The 21,157-nt window shown below is 43.9% G+C and overlaps 1 protein-coding gene across 2 annotated transcripts in view; it reads right to left on the bottom strand.

The window, feature by feature from the left end:
- CACNA1S (calcium voltage-gated channel subunit alpha1 S) overlaps positions 1-20,044 on the bottom strand; it is a 55,663-nt gene extending 35,619 nt beyond the window's left edge. Inside the window, exons 1-10 of one of the 2 annotated variants that reach the window (XM_083445610.1) lie at positions 19,531-20,044; positions 13,287-13,392; positions 7,662-7,801; positions 6,188-6,321; positions 4,064-4,216; positions 3,602-3,807; positions 2,936-3,039; positions 2,067-2,215; positions 1,745-1,826; positions 360-520 (exon numbers count right to left, since the gene is read on the bottom strand). In XM_083445610.1, the coding sequence (XP_083301736.1) occupies positions 360-520; positions 1,745-1,826; positions 2,067-2,215; positions 2,936-3,039; positions 3,602-3,807; positions 4,064-4,216; positions 6,188-6,321; positions 7,662-7,801; positions 13,287-13,392; positions 19,531-19,694 (1,399 nt within the window). In that variant the 5' untranslated portion in view covers positions 19,695-20,044. The remainder of the gene's footprint in view (positions 1-359; positions 521-1,744; positions 1,827-2,066; positions 2,216-2,935; positions 3,040-3,601; positions 3,808-4,063; positions 4,217-6,187; positions 6,322-7,661; positions 7,802-13,286; positions 13,393-19,530) is intronic. The other variant, XM_083445611.1, reaches the window with a different exon arrangement.
- Between the last annotated feature and the right edge of the window lie 1,113 nt (positions 20,045-21,157).

Here is a 21,157-nt window from a genome sequence, read left to right as displayed (position 1 = left end):
CTCTTGCATTTTGAATAACATTTTCCAGTTTCCAATTTAAATATATATACCAATATACTTCCTGTCCTATGTTCCCCTGCGGTCTGTTCAGTTTTCCCTTTGACTTTTGCCTTTCACACCTTAGAATCAACCTCTTACATTATGGTTAGGGCTTAACTATATTAAATGCAGTTGCTGCTTGAGGCAAGAAGGAAGTATATTGGTATGGGAACATGTTTGGCATGGGGTTAAAGTGGGACTAGGGCACTGAGAAGCAGAAAGGAGGATCAAGCAAGGAAGTTTAGGATTGAGAGCATCACAGCACCACCCCCTGCTAATCAGAACCTTCAAAGTTCCCTTAAACAGAGTGCCCAACTCACCTTGAGCCTTGGTCAGCCAATCAGGTTGTTGGTGATGCTCAGTAGCTATTGAGATGGTGTTCAACGCGATAATCAAGAGGACAAACCAATAGAAAAACCTGGACTTAACTAGTTCGCGGCATTTTCTGCGGAGAAGACGGTTCGATCGCCGCCAGTGTCGACTAGAGAAAAAGGAGACAGTTAAAACCAGAATGGTGGCACATGAACCCCTGAAAACGGCTTCAGAACCCTACCTATTCTTAGTTTTCACTTGCTCTAGCGCCCGTGTTCAGAATTTCACAGGACTTTTGAAAAGCATCACTCTTACTAATATGGTCGTTGTGGTGCAGCACTAAAGCAGGCCTGCAAAACACAACGTTCACCTTCTTCCCTGGGTATCTGCAATGTCCAGGATGGCTTCCAAATATTTAGTTTGTGCCTCTTTAAGGGGACCACATAAGGCCTAACAAGGCCATCAAAACTGCAGGTGCAGATGGAAGAATAAATAATCCCTGTGGGAGAAATTCAATGTTACGCTAAGTTAAAGTACCTTAGCAGTGCGCTAGTAGTGCTAGCAGAATGGCTGGCGCAAGAAAAGGCGGGAAGCGAGCATGGTTCTTGTGGTTGGTGACACAACAGATAGATGGGGGTGCAGGGAGAAAATGCTTCCAACTCTATGATATACCCTCCAACATTTCTCTGATGAAAATAGGGACATCCTATTCAATGATAATAATAATTTTACTATTTATATCCCACCCATCTGACTGGGTTGCCACTCTGGGTGGCTTCCAACATATATAAAAACATAATAAACATTAAAAACTTCCCTATACAGGATTGCCTTCAAATGGCTCAGGGGTAGGATAACTCCATACCCTCCAAAATTTCTCCGATAAAATAGGGACATCCTACCATACCCTCCAACATTTATCTGATGATAATAGGGATGTCCTAAGGAAAAGCAGGACATTCTAGGATCAAATCAGAAACTGGGATGGCTTTTGTAAATCTGGGAAGTTCCTGGAAAATAGGGACACTTGGAGGGTCTGCTATGGTTCTTTGACTCTACAGTGTAAAAACACAAAGGGGTCTCAATCCTTCATTTACTCAGTTGACAGAGATGATCTGACTGATACTGGACATCTCTGGCTTTGGGATTTAACGAGCATTGCACTAAAGAGATAGAGTGAGAGAAATTGCTATGGAGTGCATAAAGGTCCAACATGGGAAATATTTCGATTTTTTAAAAATGAAAATTCACATTTCCAAAGATATGGGGGGGAATATTTGAAAAAAGAAGTAAAAGTGATGCTCACAGCAAGATTTGAGAGCTTTGGGGCTCTTGCACTACAGCAGGACATGAGCATGTTTGGATTGCCATGCATGATATGCATGCTACTTACAAAAACAAAATCCATTTATTCATGCCCTCAATCTCATACAGGCTCTCTGTCTCTGAGCCACCTTCGTCTGATGGCATCATTCCTGTGAAAGATGAAGAAAGGTAAGAAACCTGTTGTGTTATTTACAAATCCATTAACATCAAATGCTACGTAGCTCTGCAACTTTGCCCAGGCCTTCGATTTTCCTTCTTGCTTCCTAATCTCCTTTTCTCTCAGACTACATTTCCCAGCAAGCACTGCTCTCAGCCCTATTGATTCTAAGTAGTATCATCAACCGGCCAGAATAAACAAAACCAAAATGACAATAAAAAAAGCTTAGTACCTTCTCCACGTGTCCGGTCGCTATCCATGACTTCCGCATGGGTGATCCAGTCCATGTAGCCTTTCATGTCTTCCTCCAACTGCTGCTTCTCCCTCAGTTTCTGGAAGGTACCCCGTGATTTGGCTTTCTCACGCTCTTTGGTGAATTCCCTGGGGGGAAAACTCAGATGAGAACTTGTATGGCATAGTGATGTGTCAGGGAGTTGGTGCTGAGTTCAAGTCTTGCTCAGTAGTGACTTGGTGGTTTCAGTCAAGCCACTAGCTCTGTGCTTTAAACACACACACACACACACACACACACACACACACACATCCCTGCCATCCCTGCTAGAATCTGGACCTAATTAAAGTGTCCTACATTACAAGGTGAGGGTTAGAAGGATTACTAAGATAATGGTCTGGTTTGCACATCGTGTTAAGCCATACTTAATGTTTTACTGTGGTTCAACATGAAAGAGCAGTGTGCTGGTTCATACTGCTGAAAAGTCCCTGCTTTGCCCCATCCCTAGTCCTGGCAGTGCCATGCTTGCCAAGTGTCCCCAGGCAGTCCAATATGTTGCAAGCAGAGCAACATGCAACTGCTTGAGTGTACTCTATCCATGCTGCACCACAATATGTGCTCATATGTCTATGATGTCCCTTTCAGGCCCTAGCATTCTATTGATGCATCAGGTCTGACAGTGGGAAATGGAGCTACTGGAATATGAGACAAAGGAAAGGAAGCTTTCATGCTTTTTTCCAGCAACATAAAAAAAAAAAATCATCATTTCCTCATAGGACTTAAACTGTTTTAAGTCACATTCAGGACAGACTGCCATGTTGATGCTGCTGAGAGAGTAGATAGCATACCACATGCTATGAGCTGCTTACCCACTGAGCACACCCAGGATCAGATTAAGGATAAAAAACGACCCAAGTAAGATGAGGCTGACAAAGTAGATCCAGGGCCATTCATTCCCAATGGCATCATTTACCTAAGGCAGAACAGAAATGTGATGATAATGATTTGTAAGGTGGTCCATATACATGACACTCTGGAAATCTTCTACTCTCTGGGAAAAGGGCTGGAGAAACAACCATGACAAATCTGGGAGTAGACCATGACATATCCATCATACCTTCTTTTCCACTAAACAAAAACAAAAAAATTAAAAACCTGCGAGACCTGGTGGGTAAACTAAAGGTGAGGATGTGGACCCCTGCAGTATTTGTTTTGACAAATTATTACTTGTTTGAGTCAGTGCTAATTTCAAAGGTAGGTATGTTGCTCACACTAAGTGAATGTTTATGAACTAGAGCCCACACTTTAAGGATCTTCTAGAACTTGATATCTAGCCTATGCAGACAGGTGCCCTAACTAGGGGAATGCTCTGCATGTGGGGTGACCAATTCACTGAAACAACAGTGTCATTCTGTAGTGAGCAAGTCCGCTGCCCGGGAGATGACATGACTACATGCCCATAGTTCCTCATCCCTTACATTTTGCAAAAGAGCCCTACATTATCTTCCTCCCTTCCCGCCCAAAGCTTAGCCTACCCAGTAGAGGACTTCAGTCCAGCTTTCCATGGAGATACACTGGTAGACAGTCAGCATAGAAAACCCAAAGTTATCAAAGTGGGTGATGCCATAGTTGGGTCCTGGCCAATAGCCCCTGCACTCTGAACCAGGAATAGTGCAGCGGCGCCCATGGCCTGAATTTGTACATGGAGATGGTTTTTCATTTTCCACGGTTGCAATGATATCTAAGGAAGGAAACAAAGGGACAAATGTGAGGCTCTGTCAGGGTAGCTTGTACTCACTGTTATCTGTGTACCCCTTTCCCCAGTTCTAATAGAAGCAGTTTCAGAGGATGCAGCAGGCTTCTCGTTTGCATCTACTTCCTGTTTATGCAAGAGCACAAAAGGCAGATATTTTGCCTCATAGATGTAGCTCAAGGTGATGCCCCAGACCCCTCCTTGCAGCTTTATAAATTATGAGCAGATCAACTGCACCCCCTACCTGTTCCATTGTAGTAGCAGGTCTTGTGCATTTTGCCCTTGAAGAGCTCCTGCCCCATAATGGCGTAGATGACGAGCATGAAGACAACAAGCACAGCAATGTGGATCAGGGGCAACGTAGCCTTGACGATTGAGTTCAGTACCACTTGCAGACCTGTAACAGGAAGGAAGAGAGCCAGCTGTTCACACCATCTTTATTCTATTGACTGCATTGGAGATGGGGAACCTGTGGTCCTCCAGATCCTGTTAGACTCCAACTCCAGCTAATCTAGCATGGCCAGTGGTGAGGAATGGTGGGAGTTGGAGTCCAACAGCATCTGAAGGGCCATAAGTTTCGCACCCTTGCACTACATCTTTCTGCTTTCCAGTTGCTGCCATATGCTGTCGTATGATCCCATCTACAATTTAACCTTCTAACCTCATGAGCACTGACCTGCATTTCATAAGGGAGATGTGGTGACTTCTACAAGACTGTGCAATAAATAAACAGTGGTGCTATGAACATAGCAACAAACACATCGGGGGGCAGGGCTTGTGCTATTTTTCAGTTTCCCCCAGTTGTACAGCTGGATGGGTAGTTGAATCTTCCTTCGGCACTGGTCATGGGACAGAAACTTCCACCACACTTGGGGGATTTATTAGTAGGCACTTGTCAGGGACTGGGCAGACGAGGAATGGTGAAGACCGCCCTGGGATGTGTGCCAGCCCCCCCCTGCTCTCTGCCCCCCTGGTGCAGGAGCATGAAGCTCCACCACTGGCCAGAACAACACCCAGCTGACACGTTGTCATTGGAAAGCATTCCAGACCCTCCATCTCCCAGAACCCGGCGAGCCTTATAAAAGTAGGAGAGCAAAGAGCTCAAAAACAGAAGGCACGTAGCAGCACCCATAGAGGAGACGATAAGAATGACAAATGAGGTAGTGGGAGAGATGGTGGGGTGGAGATTCACTAGGGACAATGCCATTATCCAAGAGGCTGGGTTCTATAGCCTCTCTCTGTAAAGATTGAAATAAAAAAGGACAGTAAGAAACTTTTCCTTTGCCTTTATACTTTCCTGGGCAACCAGCCAGGAGCTGCTGACAGCATCCTGACAGCACTGGGCACAGGTTATGGCATATGGCACAAACAGCTGTATCCTTCAACACCTCACTGCCACTGCCCCATCAGCACCTGCCATCTGAGGCAGAATCCTCACTTTGCCTCATGATAGGACTGGCCCTACCTGGGAGAAGTTTCCTGCTGCTATACCCTTTCCGTAGCAACAAGGCTGCTCTTTTCTTTCAGGAGGAAGCAGAGACTAAAGTCAGACTCATGGTGCTGCTGCTCTTGAAGATGAGGAAGAGAGAACAGAATGCTACACCTTCAGCCTCCCATTCACTTTTAGCTGAAGTCCAATAATGTGCACAAAGTTAGTGTCACAGGCAAACTGCATTATTTTGAATTAGGATATTGGTTCATCAGTGAATTGGTTAAACAGTATTGTCAACACTGGGTGGCAGCAGCTCTTCAGGCTTTTCAGAGAGGAATCTTTCCTAGTCTTTCGCAGAGGTACCAGAGATTGAACCTTGGCATTCAAAGCATGTATTCTACCACTGAGCCACAGCCCTCCTTTTGGTGAAGCAAATAACACAGAAGTTCTTGCCATCGTAGTCAATGTTCTCCATGAATTAACAAATTGAGTTTTTAGTGTTTGTCAGTTACCTGGACTCAATTACTGTTTTGGTTGGCTCTCTCTTCCAAGGCTACCTCACTGCCCCCATGAGTGTTTGGATGTGATTAAATACTTTTCAAACTCTTTGAAGGCCAACCTGCAGGTGTCACCTGTTCTAGTTACTTGGCATAGTCTGTTACAGTTTCCTGCTCCTCACCCCAAACAATTTAACATAAGAACATAATCTATATTTATTTCTTATTTCTCTGATTATCAATGGAGTCATGGGTAGTCAATGGGGTGCTCTCTGGATGTTGTTAGATTCCAACTCCAGCCAGCCTCAGTGATGGCTGCAGTCCAATGCTATCTGGAAGATATCTGGCTACCCCTGGCTTAAGGGAGTTGTGTCCAGTCATCCTTGTTCTAGCCTTCTGCCTGCATCTACTCATCTAACCCAAAGGACATTTCACCCACTTGGTACTCCTGACACCAGGCGTAGGGGCCGCAGCACCCGAAAGGCTCTCAGGGCTTTGACATCAAAGCCACCCTGCCCACTGAGAAGGGCGCTTTCTATTACGCTGACTCTCTCCAGGATCACTGTGAAGACTCTACAAGAAAATGGACAAAGAAAATGGTGAACAAGGGACAGGAGTATGGTGGGAACTATGCAGATGCAGCAAGAGTCAAATAACGAATGAAAGGGAAAGTTTTTAAACACCACCCCACTATGTTCCCAGGAGGAAAGGAAGCTTGGTTCCTATGGCTTCTGCAGCCACAGTGTGCATGTTGCAGCTGTTGCATGGAGGCTACTTTTAAATCACTCCACATGCCATATTTTTTGGTCTATAAGACTCACTTTTTCCCTCCTAAAAAGAAAGGGGAAATGTGTGTGTGTCTTATGGAGTGAATGCAGGCTGTGCAGCTATCCCAGAAGCCAGAACAGCAAGAGGGATTGCTGCTTTCACTGCACAGCGATCCCTCTTGCTGTTCTGGCTTCTGAGATTCAGAATATTTTTTTTCTTGTTTTCCTCCTCCAAAAACTAGGTGCGTCTTGTGGTCTGGTGCGTCTTATAGAGCGAAAAATACGGTAGATTGAGTCCAGTGGGAAAGCTCTGCGGTAGAATGACAAAAATAAAATAAAATTAAAAAATAGCCTGATTTGTACACTGCCACATTGGCAACCACACGAAGCAAGGGCAGTATAGGCCAATATGTATCATGGTTGAACCTCACTGCATTACTGTGCTATATTAACTGGGTGATGCAGAAAAATACTAACTTCATCACCTCGCTTCTCTGCAGCACACTGATTAGTAACTGCGCAGGCAAAACTGTATATTCTGGGTTAAAAGTCCGGCTCTGCTCTAAGCTGGAGTGCCTGGTTGGTCTCACAGCTGAATCATAAGGATCAGCAAGTGGTAGCCTCATATGCCTCATACCATACTTTGCTACTTTTATTTGTAAACGTGTATTTATTTTAATGCATTTTGTACAATGTTTAAAACTCTAAAAAGAAAACAAGCTACAACTTTGCAATCCTCAAAATGCCTACCCAGAAGCAAGCCCCATTATATTGCAGTCCTATAAATGTTTACCAGGGAGCAGTGCTTTTTTTCTGGGGGTACGCAGGGGTGCGCATACACCTAAACATTTTGTGAATCTTTGTACTTTTGTCCATTCACTGTATTTATTTTCCCTGATTTGGACTATAAATGGTGATTTTCTTGGGTCCAAATGAGCGTACCTAAACACGTTGTTGTTTTTTCAGGGGGAAAAGCACTGCCAGGGAGTAAGTCCCACTAAAGTCAATGAGACTTACTTCTGAGAAGACATATATATAGGATTATACTGTTAATGTGCTTTTAGCATTTATTTGAATATGTTTAACATAAATTTCTAACGAAATCTAGACATACACACAGACAGGAAAAAAACTGAACTCCTTTACCCCAAAAATACTATGGTGAAATCCAGCACATTCCAGCCATTTCGGAGGTAGGCGTCTGCATGGAATAAAAATCCATAGGCAATTATCTTTAGCAGTGCCTCAATGGCAAATACTGTGAGAAAGAAGTATTCTAGCTTCTCCTGCAAGACAGAGAACGGGAGAGGGAAGATGGGCAAGATTAGTGATATAGATTACAGTCTCAGTCAGGTTGCCACACTCTAGTTCCCTTCCCTGCAATACTTTGGACCACAAATCCCATCAGCCAACACATTTCGGCCACAACAGCTCTGCGCTATCTCAAAATTCATCAGAGCAGTTGCATCTTAAATCCATAATTTTCCAGGTATTGTTTGGGTCACAGTGGCATTTCTTCTTCTTTTTATACAGCCTTCCACACTATCAAGTATACCTTGGTTCCTGTTTCCTTTAAAAGACTGGGATAGGGAAGCTCAGGCCTGAGGGCCACATGCAACCACCAGGTCACTCTATTTGGCCCTCAGGGCTCCCCCCAGCCACACCTCTCACTGGCCTTGCTTTGCACCCCAAGTATTTTTGCCTCCATAGTGTTATGTCCTTAAAGTCTGGTGGCACCTCTTGCTTGTCTGGATGGAGGATTGAGAGGGGTAGAAAGCAGCCTACTGCACAAAGGTAAACTTTACATTCATTGTTCTGCCTGCTTTCACCTCTGACCCCTATGTCATTGGCATGTAGCCCTCAGAAGGGTGCGCAGAAGACAATGCAGAAAATGGTTCCCCACCACTGATACAGGAAAACACAAATGGCCGTTGTCTTTCCCCTAGATCAAGATGAAGGAACAATCTCAAATGCAGCATCCCTTTTATCAACAAACTTTTAAACATAACTTTCAAGTGCTCTGATTGTCCCACGACATCCCAGAATTATAGAAGTCATCCTGGCTTCTGATTTGATCCTAGAATGTCCCATTTCCACCACCACCCCCTCCAGTGCCGCCACCGAGCTCAGGGAAGAGAATGAACCGGAGCCTGCAGTGGTGTTGTGCTCTCACATGAGCTAGCTGACTTATGCAGCAGCACGGTATCAAAGGCATGTGTCCTGGTTTTCATCAGAGGGATGTTGGAGGGTGTATGTGTTTTATGTACATCAAAGGGTCTTAAAGACTAACTGATCCGTTGTAAAATAAGCTTTGGCCTTTTGGGGACTAAATAAGATTGCGGGCCTTTTATAATTCTACAGCTTCCTTATTCATCAAATGCTAAGTAACGTGTTGCGTACAATGTGATGCCAATTACACAGCCATAAAATTGACGTGGGAGTAATTACAAATATGCATGTTAACCAATTACTGAGAACTTTTCACCCAAAAGCATGCTGATAAATCCAATCAGCATGCATACTACTGTGCCTTGATCTTCATTTAAAGCTGGATAAGTCTTGTTATGAAGTAGTTTCCAGGGGGTAGCCATGTTAGTCTGCTGCAGCAAAAACAACAGAAATATTGCAGTACCTGACAGGCTAACAAATCTACAATGCCGTAAGTTTGCCCACTTTGTCAAATGCATTCGTTCATCCACTTTATACATCTGATGAACCAGATTGTAGTCCACAAAAGCTAATGCCATAATACATTTGTTGATTTTTAGGGTATTGCCAGACTCTTTGAGATGTAAGAGTAGCCAATATTAACTAGAAAGCTCAACTAATTATTCAAGATGCTGAGTGGTATTCAACTAAGTTTAACTCAGAATAGACCCATTGAAATGGACTTAAACTTAATGTCCCACTAAGGGCTCGTCCATACTTAACACTTGTCCTGTGCTTTCTAGATATGGGTTTGAGCGGTTTTCTGTTTGCCTCACAGCTTTCCCCAGGAAAACCTGCCCTTTAGCACTGAATTGGAGCAAATGCAAATCCACAGAAAACCACAATTGCTCCCATTTAGCAGTAAAGATCAGATTTCCCCATTTTGCTACAATCTATACAAGATGGATTCATGCTGACAGATTTTTCATGGAAGTGGATACCATATTTTCAGCCAATCATTCTTTTAGGGTTGCCATCCCATCAGGGGGGAAATAACAGCTGGCCCTTGCGATGGCACGACAGCACTTTTCTCCCTGGCGCTGTTGGGCCCACCCTCACTTAAATATAGTGCACCCACCTCACAGAACACCAATTACCTGAATTCCTACAAACTACCCCAGATTATCTTGTGGGGGACTTGTGTGAGGGAAAACTTAATAATTTGGAGTCTCAGGCAGGATTCGATCAAATAAACAAGAAATATTTTATTAAACATAGGAAGTTAATGACACAAAATGGGTAAAACATAGGATACTTCAGTTTATAATGTTATTTCACTTCAGTTCTTTCTCAGTTGTTGCACAGCTGTTGCCGCTTAATACTTTGGTTCTTAAACAAGGTGGTATTTTCTGCAGTTACACACCCCTTTGACAACCCTACTCCTGAGGTACTCCAAGTAACAGACCCAAGAGATCACCACACCCCTCTTAACTGGTTTGGGAGTCCTCTCTTTTTGTAGAAGTATTTTTCCCCTCCTGACTAGAATGAGTCCTAAGTAGACTGCATTCTCACAGCTTCTACTTCTCCTGGCTCAGCCTCAGCCTCCAAGTTAATTCCTGGCCTAATTTCTCTTACAGGACACCACACACTGTCCTTCACACTAAGCTCAGAGACTCCTTTCTCTAGCTTATGATATATTCCTCAGAGTGGATGTTTCTACACAGAACCAACTCTCTCTCCTCTCACTCCCTATCTCCCAACCTATTTTCCCAACCTCTATCCCAACCTAATAAACTGTCTCTCCAAATCCTCTCCTTTTCAACTCCCACTCCTGGAACCCCACCAATCATAAGATGCCGTTTGTTCACCATTTGCTGGCAGGGAAAAAGAAAAAGTAAACACTTAGAGACCCAACCTGCCCAGCAAAACAAACTTTTCTGTCACAGCCCTCTCTCCCCTTTTTTTTTGGGGGGGGGGGTTAATTGTGCCAAAGGTAAGGGCAAATCTGCTCCTCATTTCTCTGCTAAGCCTTGGAGATAATATGACTTGGCTCCCTTCCTCAGCATCCCTTTTGCTTTGGCACTCAAACGGAAGCAATATTAATCTGGTTTTGTGTTTTTATAGGGGGACCAATGGATTCTTCCCATGTGGAGTGTCCCTGGACCAGCACTCCATTGAACAACTCTGCATCCCTGCCAGCACTTTATGGCATGGGAGATGTTACCCAGCAAAGGTAAAGACAGAAGGAAACTGGGGCAAAAAAGCTGCAGACTAGTTTTAAAGCCTGGTCCATCCTTCTTGACCTGATTGTTGGCATGGTTACCTTCGCCTGTCACAGCCTAGAATAGTTACTGTGGTTGTACTTTCCTTGTCCCAGCATTCATACCAGAGGCTGCTGTTGCCTTCTTCTCCCTCACAGCTGCAACTGTCCGTCACCCTAAACTCCCCTCAGGGTTGCCAGGGCCCCTTCCCTGTCAGGCTTTGCATGCTTCAGAATGAAGCAGACTGACGTTACCTAGAGTTATTCTTTCTTTATATATTTTGCACTCATTCCCAAGACAAGACCCTTTCAAGTGTCTCTTAACATACAAGCAAGGCTGGTTCCAGGGTTTGAATGAAAAGGGGGTGGAGAAGGCCCTTATGTTTTTCGATGATCCTCTTGGTTTTAGAAGGCTATGGAGAATAGGTGAGCATAATCTGGGTAAAATTGGGGAGAGGCAAGGGTAGGATTTGTGGAGTCCATTAAAGGCCCCCAAGGCCAGTCCTAGACATTTTGCTTCCTCAGATGACACCTGCTCCCTGCTCCACATACAGAAGCCATATAAACACTGGTGATGGGACAGCACTCCCTATAGCACTTGAGCTATTAGGCTAGTTCAGGGCACCCAGAAGATGCCATGGGACAAAAGGCTGAACTTAGTAAGGGTAAGTGGCCCAGGAGGAATAGCTGGAGGCTGCAAATGTGCCACCTGAGGCAGGTTACTCACTCTGCCCAATAGTAGGGCCATCCCCGAAGGCCCTCCTCACTTATCCTCCATACTAATTGGCAGTTCTGCTAACACACAGTTCACAATTTGAAACAGTTTCTTACAATAGAACTACTAAATTCCAACTAGCACATGGTTCCTGTTTAGTAACTCAGTGGGTCCTAACTAGGCTCTCATGTCTGAGTGATGCGGGGGACATGTTAGCATGCAACTTGGACAGGTCTCCTTTGCCTTTAACAGCTTGAAGGGAAGTCTGACAGATGCAGCAGGGCGGGTCACTGGGACAGTCTGCTCAGCATTTCCTTGCCTTATATCTTTCTATGAAACAGCAGCTCTATGTTGGATATCATTTAGCAATTCCAGTTATTTAGGAAGACATTCCACAGCTGGGAAGCAAATGTTAGCCAGAATACTGCAGCAAATTCCTTTAGAGGATGCACCGAAGAGGCTGGATTATTTCTCTCTTTTTGATATATATTATTGGGGGTGTTACTGTACAGAATCAGTACACAAAATTCTTAAATATTAACAGGAAATTCATATTTTCCTTATGGAACTAGACACAGCATTTAGGAAGGGTACAAGCAGTCTCTTACACACAAATGTTGCAGACCACATAAAATTATTCCTCTGTAGTACCTATTTCACTACTAATTACAAAGTATAAAAAGTAAAAACAGCAAATGTCCTTTAAAATGTGTCCCCCCCCCTCCCACAAAGAATAGGTATTTGAATCTGTCTGTGCATCCTGCCCTCCCTAGGCACACTGTCCTTTGTGCAACTAAATTATGCATCAGTGTGTGCAACTAATACATTCTTTCATTCTCATTCTCTCTCTTTCCCCGTTCCCATGTTCTGCTTGATGATTGTCAACTATCACAATATTCAGCATTACAGAAGAGGCAAGTTAAGAGTATAATGGACTGGGCTTGCTATGGATCAACTTTCTCTTTCAGAGATGCTCCTGAAAATATGGGCATCTGGCATTCACATAGCGCCTGGTAATAAAGGGATCAAAGTCTTCAGCCATATGCAGTTGTATCCCAGATGATCCATCCCTGAACAGTGCATAAAGGGAATTTTTCCTTCTTATCAATGAAACCATGGAAGTCACCTCTCCAAAATGCATTTTGAAAAAATGCAGGGGAAAGACAAAGAATATATTTTGGATGTGACATTGTTATGGAAGAAGAGGAATTCCAAAGCATCCCATTCTTGAACAGTAAGGTGAAACTATTTTTATGCTTGTAGACAAAATTTTGAAAAAGATTGGGCAGAGAAAACAATTGTATCCCCACACTCTGATCAGAAATGGCCATGTGAAACTTCCAATGGACAGAAAAATGGCAAGAATGTGGTACACTTCCTTTCCCCTAGCTATTGTCCCAAGATGCAGTTGACCAAATATATCTGTGCACGAAACAAGTGATTCAGGTCATACAGTAGCTTGAGGTTTGAGATTTTGTACATTAAATATTAGGGACAGGGGATGATCTTTCTAAAGGTGCCTGTCTGAGCAATTACTATGAAGGTAGCTTGGAGCGTCAGACACTGAAAATAAGTAATGGCTCGAGCCAGGGAGTGAAGCACTCCGAGAGAACAATAGCAAACAGAAATAATAATAGGAATTTCTTACCAGTCTTGTGTTTGCTTTGTTGGTGTCATCTTCAGGCATGGGCACATAGATCGCCAGTGCAATGCAATTGGCAAAAATGGTCAGCAGGATGATGGTCTCGAAAGGTCTGTGGATGCTTGCTAAAGAAAATCTGGTCACTTAATATTGCAGCATGAACCAGAATAGTTAAAAACCATTTAGAGGGCATTCGTGTTAATAACAAGTGTTAATTAAAGAGGATTGGGAAAGGCCATCGCCGATGAGAAGACTGAGCCAGAAGATGTTAAGAAAGAATGATCCTTATGGTCTTACTAATTATTTTATGTAAAATCTCATCTCTTTCGTGTGCTTAAATATATATCCTTTAAAATTACACATCACATTGTCCCACTAAGTTCCAGGTGTCTTAGAACACCAAACTTGTCAGATATCATAGAATGCAGCCACAGTGTGCTGGAATCTTAGGTGGTAGTAAGGCAATGTTTTGCAAAAATATTTTCCCAGTTCTGCTGAAAACAGCAACATCACAAAAAGGGGATGGGAGGGAAATTCAATTCAGTTAACATTTAAAGGTGAACCTACCTAATATACACTCTCTGAAATAATATGTGAAATGAACCACAACCATCCTCTGAAATTCACACTTCTTTGAAATTAGCCATGCAATTCTACAGCCAAGTAATGTGTACAAAAATCCATGTACTAGGGTAAAATAGGCACAAAAAATGTATATATTAGTGAAAATAACAAAATGTGTATTTGGTATGCAAAATGGTGTACAAAAATGTGCATATTAGGAGAAATTTGCATTAAAATGCAGGTGGTTTTTTAAAAGGACCTTTAAAAAAAAATCGCAAATTGATGCAAAAATGTGGAGAACTGAAAAATGAGAAACTGAGAGAAACCAAAATGGACAGAATCATCCAGACTGTATCTAGCCATGATTGATTATTTTCTGGGTGCAGTACAGTTTACAAGGTGCCCAGAGTAGTTCTGAGGGCATGTAAGGTTGTTGGAGATGTGTATTAAATGTCACTTGATACAAGCTCTCCCTCTGTCCGCCTGTGTGTGTGTGTGTGTGTGTGTATCTTCTTCCCTGTTTGTGGTGATCGATCCCTTGACCTTCCCAATGAGGAAATGTTTCTTCTCCCTCCCCTATACCCCAGAGGCATAAGAACCCACTCAATCCTCTCACCTTCAAAGTTATACTAGTCCATCATGCTGCAGTTTGTATGTGTACAAAAGGTAGTTACAAAAGGCAGCTAATGGAATAAACCCAGACTTCAATGCCTTGAGTGAGCATGGTAAGGTGAGGCTTGGTGGTTGAAGTAGAACAACAAGGAGTTCTTGGAAATCAACCTGCGTGTACAGTGGTACCTCGGGTTAAGTACTTAATTCGTTCCGGAGGTCTGTTCTTAACCTGAAACTGTTCTTAACCTGAAGCACCACTTTAGCTAATGGGGCCTCCTGCTGCCACCGCACCGCCAGAGCCCGATTTCTGTTCTTATCCTGAAGCAAAGTTCTTAACCTGAAGCACTATTTCTGGGTTAGCGGAGTGTGTAACCTGAAGCGTATGTATCCTGAAGCGTATGTAACCCGAGGTACCACTGTATTTAAAATGCAAAACTGTACACGCTCAGAGCATTTATCCTTTCCCCTCCTTGCCAAGTCTGGAAAACTGTTGTTTGTTTGTTGCTTTAACACATCAGAAACACAGAAGCAGTCATAAAGATGGAATGGTGGTGTGGGAATAGCAGCCCCTCCAAGTATCCCAATTTTCCAGGGACCTCCCTGATTTAGAGAAGCTGTCCTGGCTTCTGATTTGATCTCAGAATGTCCCACTTTTCCTTAGGATGTCCCTATTTTCAATGGAGAAATGTTGGAGGGTATGGAGTTATCTGACCCCTGAGTCGTCTGAAGGCAATCCTGTATAGGGAAGTTTTTGTAATGTTTCATGTTTTATTACGTTTCTATATATGTTGGAAGCTGCCCAGAGTGGTTGGAGCAGCCCAATAAGATGTGTGGGGTATAAAAAGCGAAATTATCATTACAGAATGGGACGTCCCTATTTTCATCCGACAAATGTTGGAGGGTGTGGAATAGAAGGTGAATTCTACCTGTGTGCTTCACATCTGAAGCAATACGTAGGACCACCTAAAGCCCCTCCCCACTCCCAAGGCCATTATGCCCAGGATCTGAAATTACCTAGCTGCACCACTGAGAGGAGACAACTGTGGTGGCTATGATGATAAGAAATGGCCGTGCATCAGCTATTAAGGCTGCAATCATGAGGTGGTGGTGAAATATGAAGGCCACTTTATCCTGTGCTCTGCCAGAAGAGTGGAAGCGTGGGTGGGGAATCCTCCGTCCACTTCTGGGCTTCAATTTGAAAACAAGAACCCAAACTTTACTGGACACACTTGGAGGGAAAAGGAAGGTAGAGATTAACTCATGTTCAGGAGTGTGACAACATCCCCCCCCCCAAAAAAAAATTTGAAGACATGTTTGGGAACTGGGATCACCCTGGAAAAGGCATATACATTTCGCAGTAGAATTCTCCTTTGATGTTTTGCCCATTCCTAGTTTACATACAGAGGGCCTTCTCAGTAGTGGCGCCCACTCTGTGGAATGCCCTCCCATCAGATGTCAAGGAAATAAACAACTATCTGACTTTTAGAAGGCATCTGAAGGCAGCCCTGTTTAGGGACATTTTTAATGCTTGATGTTCTATTTCTGTTGGGAGCCACCCAGAGTGGCTGGGGAAACCCAGCCAGATGAGTAGGGTATAAATATATTATTGTTGTTTTTTTTATTAAGTTGGATCCTCTGCATCTGAACTGCTGATCAGCACACACCCTTTGGGGCCTAACAGACATTGAGCTCTGATGTAAACTGGGCCCAGTTCATTGGAAGATCTGGCAGCCGCAGGGAGAGAGGATCCAACATCAGAATTCTGTCTCCGACATTAGAGGAGCAGGCCCAATCTATCCCATGGCCCCTGGGGCACCCTTACAGGTGCCATAGGATTATACCCTAAGTGTTTGGAGGGTCTACTGCAACCACCACCACCACCTTTCATTCAGGCTTCAGCAGAGATGAAGAGCAGGGAGATGGCTTTACTTAATAAGTACACTTGAGATAAGCATATTTAAAATGTTTTGTGGGTGTATCGTGCAACTTGTCATTGATGCAATAATGGCACATTAGTAGTGGGTTTATACGGGACTATCCACACACAATTCTGCTTTATTAGTTGTTCTGCAATGCTTCCCCACTGTTATCACACCATTTCTATCTGGTGGAGCACTATCTATCTCTTGCACTATGGGGTAACGAAAGGGACTGAAAAACAAGAACAAACCTGGAATATTTGTGGTATAAAAGCTACACGATTTCCACAGGAAATTATGGGACCTTGGAAATGAAGCAGTATGGCCACCCTGAAACATTTGTAGGTATAAACAGTATTGAAAGTGGAATCATGTATAGCCCCAGCGCGCGCGCGCACACACACACACACACACACACACAATACCATTGCGAGCACAATAAATGCTCAAGAATGGGCAATAAAAAGGACAGGGGTGGGGAGACTCTCCATATGCAGCAGTGGGACATCCTATATTATATGACTCTTCTACTGCAGCTGCTATTTTGATTCTGAAGAATCAAGGGATCTTTAGCACTAGGAGTATGAATTGTGTTATAATGTAAAGCATGCGGTAATGGTCACAGTGGACACCATGTTTTCATAGCCATTGAAGCTTTTATTATATAAGGATGAGCGGGAAATAGAAGCAACCATCCATCCAAGGAAAGAAACAATGATACTACCTGGAGAATCCCTGAAAACTTTTTAAAAGGGGGTCCACTATGTATTGCCATTAATTATTAGTAGAGTTCAGCATATGCAGAAGAGGTTAGTCTACTCCTACGTTCTTGGGTTTGGATGTTTTGTGGTTATGATTAAAAGGTTCAGCACCACACAAAATGGAGCTTAGAGAAAGGAAAAGAAAGAAAGTGAGAGTGAGAAAGAAGAGGAGAGCACAGGAAGCGGCCTTATACAGAGTCAGACTATTGCTTCATCTAGCTCAGTATACCAACACTGACTGGCAGTGGCTCTCCAGTACAGTCGTACCTTGGTTGACAAACGGCTTAGTTGCCGAATGTTTCATTTCCCGAACGATCGGAAACTGGAAGTGAGTGTTCCAGTGTTCGAATGGTTTTTGGAAGCCGAATATCCAGTGTGGCTTCCGTGGCTTCCAATTGGCAGGAAGCTCCTGCAGCCAATCAGAAGCCGCACCTTGGTTTTCGAATGGTTCTGGGAGTCAAAAGAACTCCTGGAATGCATTCTGTTTGTCAACCAAGCTCTCTCCCAGGCCTACATGCAGATGCCAGAGCCAGGGATGTTCTGCATGCAAATGAGATGTTCTCCTATGGAGCTATGTCGCATCCCCATTATGCAACAGCGTACACTTTAACACAAGAAGAAATACAAACTTCTGTTGTGCTAAGTGAACAAATGGTTTGTAGGAGGGAATGCAGAGAGAGAGAGAGAAACTTCTATTCCTTGGCAAAGTAACAATGAAATATGAAACACCAAAATAAACATTTCCATGCAACCAGAAAGCATATTTCCACTGTATAAGTGCTCAATTTTAATTCAACACACTTCCAGTCCCAAATTTTTACATGCCCAGAATTTCATTTGCCAGGACCAAGGAATGTACTTAGGAGAAGGATCTAAGTTAAAGAGAGGTGATGCTGTACCAACCAAATAGGTAAAGATAGCAACCGAACTTTAATATTATGTACAAATTCAGTACAATGTGCACAATACTCAAACACATTTCAAGATGAGGTTAGCAATGGAGATGAGGCGTAACAACTGGTGGGTGGAAAGCAAAGAGCAGCTGTGGTGATGGAAGAAATGGAGATTTGAGTGTTGTGTGTACTCCGGCATGTTAGAACACACTCACTGATTCATTCCAGGCAATTCAGAGCATCTTCCTGCATTGACATTCCTACTACCTTAATCAAGCCCCTGCAAATGTCCACTCCCTTGTAAAAGTGTCCAAATCAGTGTCCTATTAACTTCGTGCTTTTCTTACTACTAAAACTATTACCTAGCATTACACATTGGGCATGTACACACTATGTGATAATGCACATTCAGTGCTGGATGCAGGTGCTGTTCACACAACACTGTCCTCATGTCATTCTTGCCCACACTACTGATCTAAAACACATTCTTGCAGGAATGGCTTTAATCTGCTTTATGCTGAGAATGCACTTCTCAACTGCTTGCTGCCACCAGGTTAGTGATTTGTTCCTTAAAGCTAATCTTCATCATCCCAAGTTATAGTGTGTCACAAGCAGAGAGCAGGAGAGAATAAGCAACCACAAAGCAGAGATGTCTATGCCATTCGAGAAACAGATTGGTAAAACAATTCAGAAGGCTCAAGCAAATGAGTCAATTTGCACACTATCAAGATAGGGAAAGAAAAGAAAAGAGAAAAGAGAAAAGAGAAAAGAGGAGAAAAGAAAAATCCTCACAAGGTTAATAGCCAGTCTGACTTGGGGGAAATTCTTTCCTAATATCAAATATGTGGAGCTGTTAGATCCTGTGCCTGAAGCAAAACTAGCCTGTCCAGAAATATCAGAGACATTATCAGTGGTCTTTGAGCAGAGGACTTTCCTGCTTAACACTCATTGACTTCAGCTGTCAAATACTTAAAGATACAAGATGGGGAGGGGAGGCTGTTCCTGAACTCATTGTACTCCAGTCGAGGATCCAGATGAAAGAACCATCATAAGCCTCCCCAGTTCCATTTTGAAACCCATACAATTATTTACATCCATGTCTGTGTTAAGATAAATGATTCCAGGACTGTATATTTCTAATAGTCAGGGGCCAGGACTGTGTTAGTAGAAAAGCTCTTGGTTTACACTCACAGACACACATCCACTTGGCAATACAGACCAGAACTATTGCTTTCCCCCTTGAGTTCTTTCCTGCGCCACCCCCACTGAGAGCCTCTCTGTGACAGAGATAAATGCCAAGATCAGTTGCTTTCGAGCTCTTCTTAAGGCGGACATAAAAAGCAACAGCTGCTGGGTAGAGCTTAGAGGTTTACAAGAGGGTTTCAGCGCTAGCAAATATCTCCCAGCCCTTCCTCCAGGTATCAGCAACCGCTCTCTACGCATGGCTGCTGCTGGGCTCCAGCTTAGAGACAACCCCACCGCCGCTTTCCTCAAAGGATACTTCCATTCCACAATGGCGATGCAGGCCTTGCGCACTGGGTTCTGGAGGGTGAGGCAGAATAGAGAGCGGAGAGGCCTGGGGGGAAGCTCCAGAGCTGCTTTCTTGGCCTTTTCCTTCTGTTGCTTTTTCTTCTGGCTGTCGTCCTGGCCAGAAGTGGGCTCCATGGTGACTCTTCCCCCGCTAGATGCCTACTCCAGCCAGGCTTGGCTTACTGGGCTCCCTCCTCTTCTTCTTCTTCGCCCCGCAGCCAAGCCCCCTTCCTTAGTCCAAGGGAGGCTGAAGCCCCCTCTGGGTCCCTTTTCGGCTCGGTGCAGTGTGGGCTGCGGCGGGGCTGGAAATTGCACTCCCACAGACACAAATACACTGAGCACGAGTTTAAAATTAGCCACCAGCCTGGCTCCCAGGGCTGTCAGATTTCCTGAGACAGCAAAAGTGTCCCAGCAGCTGTTCCTTCTTCATACTCAGCTCATGGCCATTTTTGAGCTGCCCAATCCAGGTCAGAGGAAAGGATGTGTGGGGAGGGGGGGGCAGCAGATAGGCCTCGGACATCAACACTAGAGAAGGGAAGTTCTAATTCACTCCGATTCACCTCCCTTTCCAACAGCGTCCCCATGTTCTCTCTGTGCAAGCAGCAGCAGCAGCAGCAGCAGCAAATATTCCCTTTGACATCTGCACAATGGCTGCAGATGGATCTTGCCAAGGGGAGTCATGGCAAACACATTCCCAACCCCACCCCAAAAAGTCAGAAGTTACTCATGTTGATGTTCATGTCAGTGTGGGCGAAGTCATGTGATGGCTGGCGGCCAGTGTGGCAAAGTGCCACATGAGAACAACATGGTGCTTCATGAAGATTCGCTGTGCTGATTCAGCTTCAGGCAGCCTGCGTGCCACTTCATATTTGAGTAAAGTGGACCTTTGCCTTCAAATAATATCCAGGAGTCCCCAGACTGTCTTAAAACTATTTAAGGAGTAGTAGCGGCTGGTGAGGTAGTACAGGTGCGACTCTATTGCTCTCACGGCTTCCCAACATAGTGGGTCCTATCTGCTTAGAGAGGCATGGCAAGTATGTGGCAACAGAGCCAAACCAACACTCCTGCTGCCACACACCACCTCTTGATAAGTTGATATGAAAATTTGTATGCATATTTGCCCTCATGTCTCTTAAGAAACATATTTTTTTGTACACAATTCAGCCCAATTATACACATTTTGGCAAGTAATTTCCCATAATATGATGCAATTCTGTGCACACATTCCACTAATACGCACCTTTCGGAGTACTGCATTGCAAAATTCAGGGGAATGCTCATTTCTAATGGAAGCTGTGTTTGGTAACGGTTCAGAAAGCGCCAGGTAAGTAGATTCACATTAGAATGTGTACCAGATCAATTTTCATCCCTACAATGATAGGGTTGTCACAAAGATGTACACTGAGATGTACAGGTGTAATATGTGAAGCAGCCCTGAGTCTGGCCTCCTGCTGGTATCCTTCCTCTATCAGCCCCAAAGAAAGGGGCATTTCTAGAAATGTATATCTCTACCAGGGGAACCCCTGTCCTACGATTCCACACTGCTGAACTGTTTTGGTGGCTTGGATATGAGTAGAAGTGGCTTCATTTTCAAAAGA

This window comes from Podarcis tiliguerta, assembly GCF_965153285.1.
Source record: "Podarcis tiliguerta genome assembly, chromosome: 6".
NCBI classification, from domain to species: domain Eukaryota; kingdom Metazoa; phylum Chordata; class Lepidosauria; order Squamata; family Lacertidae; genus Podarcis; species Podarcis tiliguerta.
The sequence above is the reverse complement of the archived record's forward strand: the minus strand, read 5'-3'. Positions and strand labels throughout refer to the sequence as shown.